General features: G+C 31.3%; 1 protein-coding gene across 1 annotated transcript; it reads left to right on the forward strand.

Annotated features, from left to right (window-relative positions):
* Nucleotides 1-2: 2 nt before the first annotated feature.
* EIN_067370 (protein kinase domain containing protein) lies at nt 3-3,805 on the forward strand (the record flags this gene model as incomplete). Its single annotated transcript, XM_004259027.1, has 2 exons — nt 3-50; nt 107-3,805. Coding segments are annotated over 2 exons (3,747 nt in total), but the record flags the coding sequence as incomplete, so codon positions are not given.
* Between the last annotated feature and the right edge of the window lie 1,227 nt (nt 3,806-5,032).

Genomic DNA, 5,032 nt, shown 5'->3' on the forward strand with positions numbered 1-5,032 from the left:
TCTTCATTGATTCAAATTGCAAAACTTGTGCACTGACTTCACCAGAAAATGTGTTGAATGCAATTCAATGTTTTATCCAAAATCAAATGGCGATTATATGTGTCAGAGTTGTGACTCGACATGTGGAGGTCAGTGTAGTGGCTCGACTGGTGTTTGCACGGGGTGTCTGTCAAATTATGTATTCTCAACAACAAACAGTTTGGTGTGTGACAAATGCTCAACATATGATGCAAATTGTCTGACGTGTGATTCGTCATATCAACGGCAGTGTGTGACATGTAAGACAAGTGGGATGTATCCCGATGAATCAACAAAGAAATGCAAATTGTGCAGTACAACATGCAATGGCAATTGCAATCAAACTAGTGGTATCTGCACTGCCTGTCTGACTAATTATGTGTTTGAAGAAACAAAGAGTAAAATGTGTGTCACTTGCAAAACATTTGACAACAACTGCAAAACATGCAAATCAGACTACACACGAAAATGTGTTGATTGTGAAAATGGGTATTATCCCAACGACAGCGGTATTTGCGTGCCTTGCAACACTATTGATACAAATTGCAAAACGTGCAATTCAAAGATCAAAGAGTGTTTGACATGTCAAGACCCGTATTACTTATCCAGTCAGAAGTGTGTGAGTTGTTCTTCTGGCAGTTACAAAAACACTGAAACATCGTGTGGACAGTGTTACAATGATTTACCCAATTGCCAAACATGTTCAACGCAATCTGTTGGTGTTCCTATGTGTACTACATGCTATTCTCCATATGTTTTAGCTTCTCAATCAAAAACATGTGTGAGCTGCACATCTTCTCAAATATACAACAAAACAACACAAAAGTGCGACAGCAGTGCTATTGGTTGTTTGACAGGATCGACTAATCAGCAGTGTTTGCGATGTGATGGGTCGTATTACCTTTCTGAATACAAATGTGTTGCAACAAACAACTGTAACACCCCATCAACAATATCAAAGGTATCATGTGACTGTGCACACCAGATATCAGTCAACTCGGATTGCAAGAGCAAAGTTTCAAATTGCAAATACCAAAGAAATTACAAAACCCAAAGTGAATGTATTCACTGTGATGACAATTATTTACTTAATGGAGTGACTTGTCAGAAGGTAGCAGTTGGTAATACAATCAGAAACGATGTTGTTTATAAATGTGTCAATGACAATTATCTTGGCTATAACAATCAATGTAACGCATGCAATAAAAACGCTTCTGTATGTGTCAATTACAACAATGTCATTGAAATAATCGCATGCAAAGAACAATATACATATGACGTGGAAAACAAGAAATGTACCAACGACATTTTTTGTTCGAAATATTCAAACGACTTCTGTTCAAAATGTGTTAATGATAACATGGATATGCACGAAGGTATGTGTGTGACTTGTTCAGTTCCAAATTGTAAAAATTGTGAAGGTGGGAAATGTAAAAAATGTTCGAAAAATTATGTGATACAAACAAATGGATTTTGTGTTGAGAAGAGTGAAGTGAGTTGTGTCAATAGTGATGGTCTTCGTTGTTTACAGTGCACTGAAAATTTCTATCCGACCGACTCAATTAATAACGAAGGGAAGTATGACTACTGTTTGCCACTTTCTTTGGCGCAAATAGAAGACTGTAAATATTCGATTATATCTAAATCGAAGTGTGTTGAATGTTTGGACTCTTTTAAATTGAAGAATGGAAATTGTTCTGAAAATTTTGATGATGAAAATGAACAAGAAAACAATTCAATAAACATAAAACAAGACTTGAAAGGTGCAGAGGTATCATGTTTCATAAGAAATAACAAAGGGTGTGAAAGATGCAATGATATATATTACTATAACAACTATGATGGTGAGTGTCTTCTTTGTTTGGCAAATTGCAAAGAATGTTATAATACTACTTATTGTACTTCGTGCCAACTTGGGTATTACCTTTCTTCTACTTTTACATGTGAACCACTTGGCGACCTGTTTACAAAATGTGACTTGACACTTCCAACGGGTGGTGGATGTGCAATTTGCAAAGACAAATATTACAAACAAAAAACTGATTGTATTTCTTGTGATGAATCATGTGAGACTTGTGTAGAGGGTGATTCATGTTTAACATGCAAAGAGGAATACTACAAACTCTCTGGTAGAGAAAATAAATTGTGTGTATCATACGACAATTTGACGAATTGTGATACAAAAACACCAATTGGATGCGTAAAGTGTAATTCTGGCTATTACTTAGAGAATTACCAATGCAAGAATTGTTCTGAAAACTGCATTTCATGTGACAATGCAATAAGTTGCAACATATGTGTAGAAAGTGATTATGTTTTAGTCAATTCACAGTGTGTGTATTTCAAAGAAATTGAATATTGTAAATCTGCTAACAATTCAAAGTGTATTGAATGTGAAGGGTATCACAAACCAAGTGATGCTGGTGATTACTGTGTCAAAGTAACGAATTATGGTTTAGTCGTTGGAATACCGATTTCAGTCACATTAATAGTTATCATTTTAATTATTGTGATAATAATAGTAGTAATTCTTTGGTTGCAAAATCAAAAACAGAAGAAAAAAGAGCAAAATATTTGCAACTTCAAGATGAGTCGATCAAATATTGAAATGATGAAAATAAGTGCAAATTTGGTGTCAAATAAGAAAAAATTGACGTTTGATCTTGACAACAACGATCCACTCAAAGTCGATAAAGAAACAAGGGATTTAATTTGTATTGGAAACAATTCCAAAAACAACTTGAAAGTACAATTTAGTGTGATGAATGGGTGTGATTATTATGAAATTAGAACAGTACCTTCACTTGTATCTCTCAAGCCTGGCTTTGCTTGCGAATTTGAAATATTTATTAAACCGTTGTGTACTTGTACTACCAAGGAAGATGTGATGATCACTTCATTAAATCTTTCAACGGGGATTATTGAAAACACGAAAATACACATAGAAATAGAAACTGAACAAACAACCAAATTGAATTATAGAGAACTTGAAGAAGATAAGAAACTTGGCGAAGGTTCTTTTGGAATTGTATACAAAGGAAAATATAGAGGAAATGTAGTTGCCATTAAAAAGATGAAACAGCTTGATAGCAATGAAAGCGGACTTGATGAATTTGAAAAAGAAGTTGCAATGCTTGATAAATTCCGCAGTGAATATATCATCCACTTTTATGGTGCCGTTTTTATAGAAAGTAAGGTGTGTATGGTCACTGAATTTGCACAATTTGGGTCACTACAAGACTTGATCAAACACCAAAAAAGTGAAGAAATTGATAAAAAGTTAAGGTTGAAATTCTTACTTGATGGAGCAAAAGGTATTCAATATCTTCATGAGAATGGAATTTTACACAGGGATATCAAGCCTGACAATTTGCTTGTAATGTCTTTGGATATCACAGAAAAAGTTAATGCAAAATTGACTGATTTCGGAAGTAGTCGAAATGTAAATATGTTACAAACAAACATGACATTCACTAAGGGTATCGGTACACCAACATACATGGCTCCGGAAATACTCAAACAACAAAAATATAAAAAGTCTGCTGATGTGTATTCATTTGGAATCACCATGTTTGAAGTCATTTCATGGAAAGAGCCGTACTCTAAAGATCAATTTAAATATCCATGGAAAATTGCAGACTTTGTAATGGGTGGAAATCGTCTTAAAAAACTTGAAATGATGAGCAATGAACAATATGATATTATTTCGAACTGTTGGTCTCCACAGATGGAACAAAGAATAACAATTGAAGAAGCCGTTCAAAGAATCGAAAAATTGTTGAATTGATATTTTTATAATTGGAAAGTTTGAATCGTTGTTAATATGGACATTAGTTTAAATCACAGTATAACCTCCCAAAAGCGGGCATTTTTAAAATTAAAACTAAAATAGAGTTTATTATCGAGTGGTAAAGGGATTCATGAGGATTGTTAATTTTTCTGAGGATGGTAAATATCTTAAACATAATTTCTTTCAATTTAGATTTTTTTGCCTAAGATCAAAAAGGTATATTTTGAAACACTTGATTTTCTTTAAAAATGCTATTTATGGATTTTTTGAAAGATGATTCTTCAGTTAATTTTTACAAAAAAAATCTATTTCTATTTTCTGATTTACCACAAGACTAACTTTGGTTTATATGAAAACAATAAAGAGACATTAAAATTATCGAAAAAGTCGATTTTTTAATCAAAATCACAAAACAAATTAATCGAACAATTTTTAATCTTTTTTACAAAAATACAATTTATTATAAATCAATTCATGATATTTCAAACAATATAAATTGATAGCAAATAACGTATTAATAACGTATACTTTATGCGATGACAATTTATGTATTTGCGCAAATTCAAAACGAGAGGTTTTGGATATCAATAAAACAACGATTGAAAAATAAACAAATTTGTGAAATTATTTTTTTAAGTGGTTTTATTTATTTTTAAAAACATATACACACAATAAATATATGTTTATATTATTATTATTTATACAATATTAATTCTCAATAAAAATGTGTCCAATTTATTAATCAATTTTATATATTATTTGGCGTTTTGTTATGTTTTGACGATTTTTGATATAATCAATTAACAAAACTCACTTTATAAATAATCTTTGAAAATAAAATTTTATTTATAGAATTTTAAATCAATAATGGCAGTGCTATACATATCTCTGAGGATGGTAAGTCGTGTAACAAACAGACATTATCAACACAGACTAAAACATCTAAAAAGTGAAATGACGTGTTCCCATATTCAAAAATAGTAACTTACTCAATATACATTTCAGATAGATGTAAAAGTGTAAACTTTCTATTTCTGTCATCCTCAGAAAATAATTGCCATCCTCAGAACTGTATATTTGTTTAAAACACAAGTTAATATCAAAATGAAACATTCTTTTTAAAATATACACAACATGATTAACTTTGTTATTACAATAAATTTGAATAATTGCATAAATTACAAAATTATTAATAAATTTGTTATTTTAAAATCACATTTTTAT

This window comes from Entamoeba invadens, assembly GCF_000330505.1.
Source record: "Entamoeba invadens IP1 unplaced genomic scaffold scaff_1105074725193, whole genome shotgun sequence".
Taxonomy (NCBI): domain Eukaryota; phylum Evosea; order Mastigamoebida; family Endamoebidae; genus Entamoeba; species Entamoeba invadens.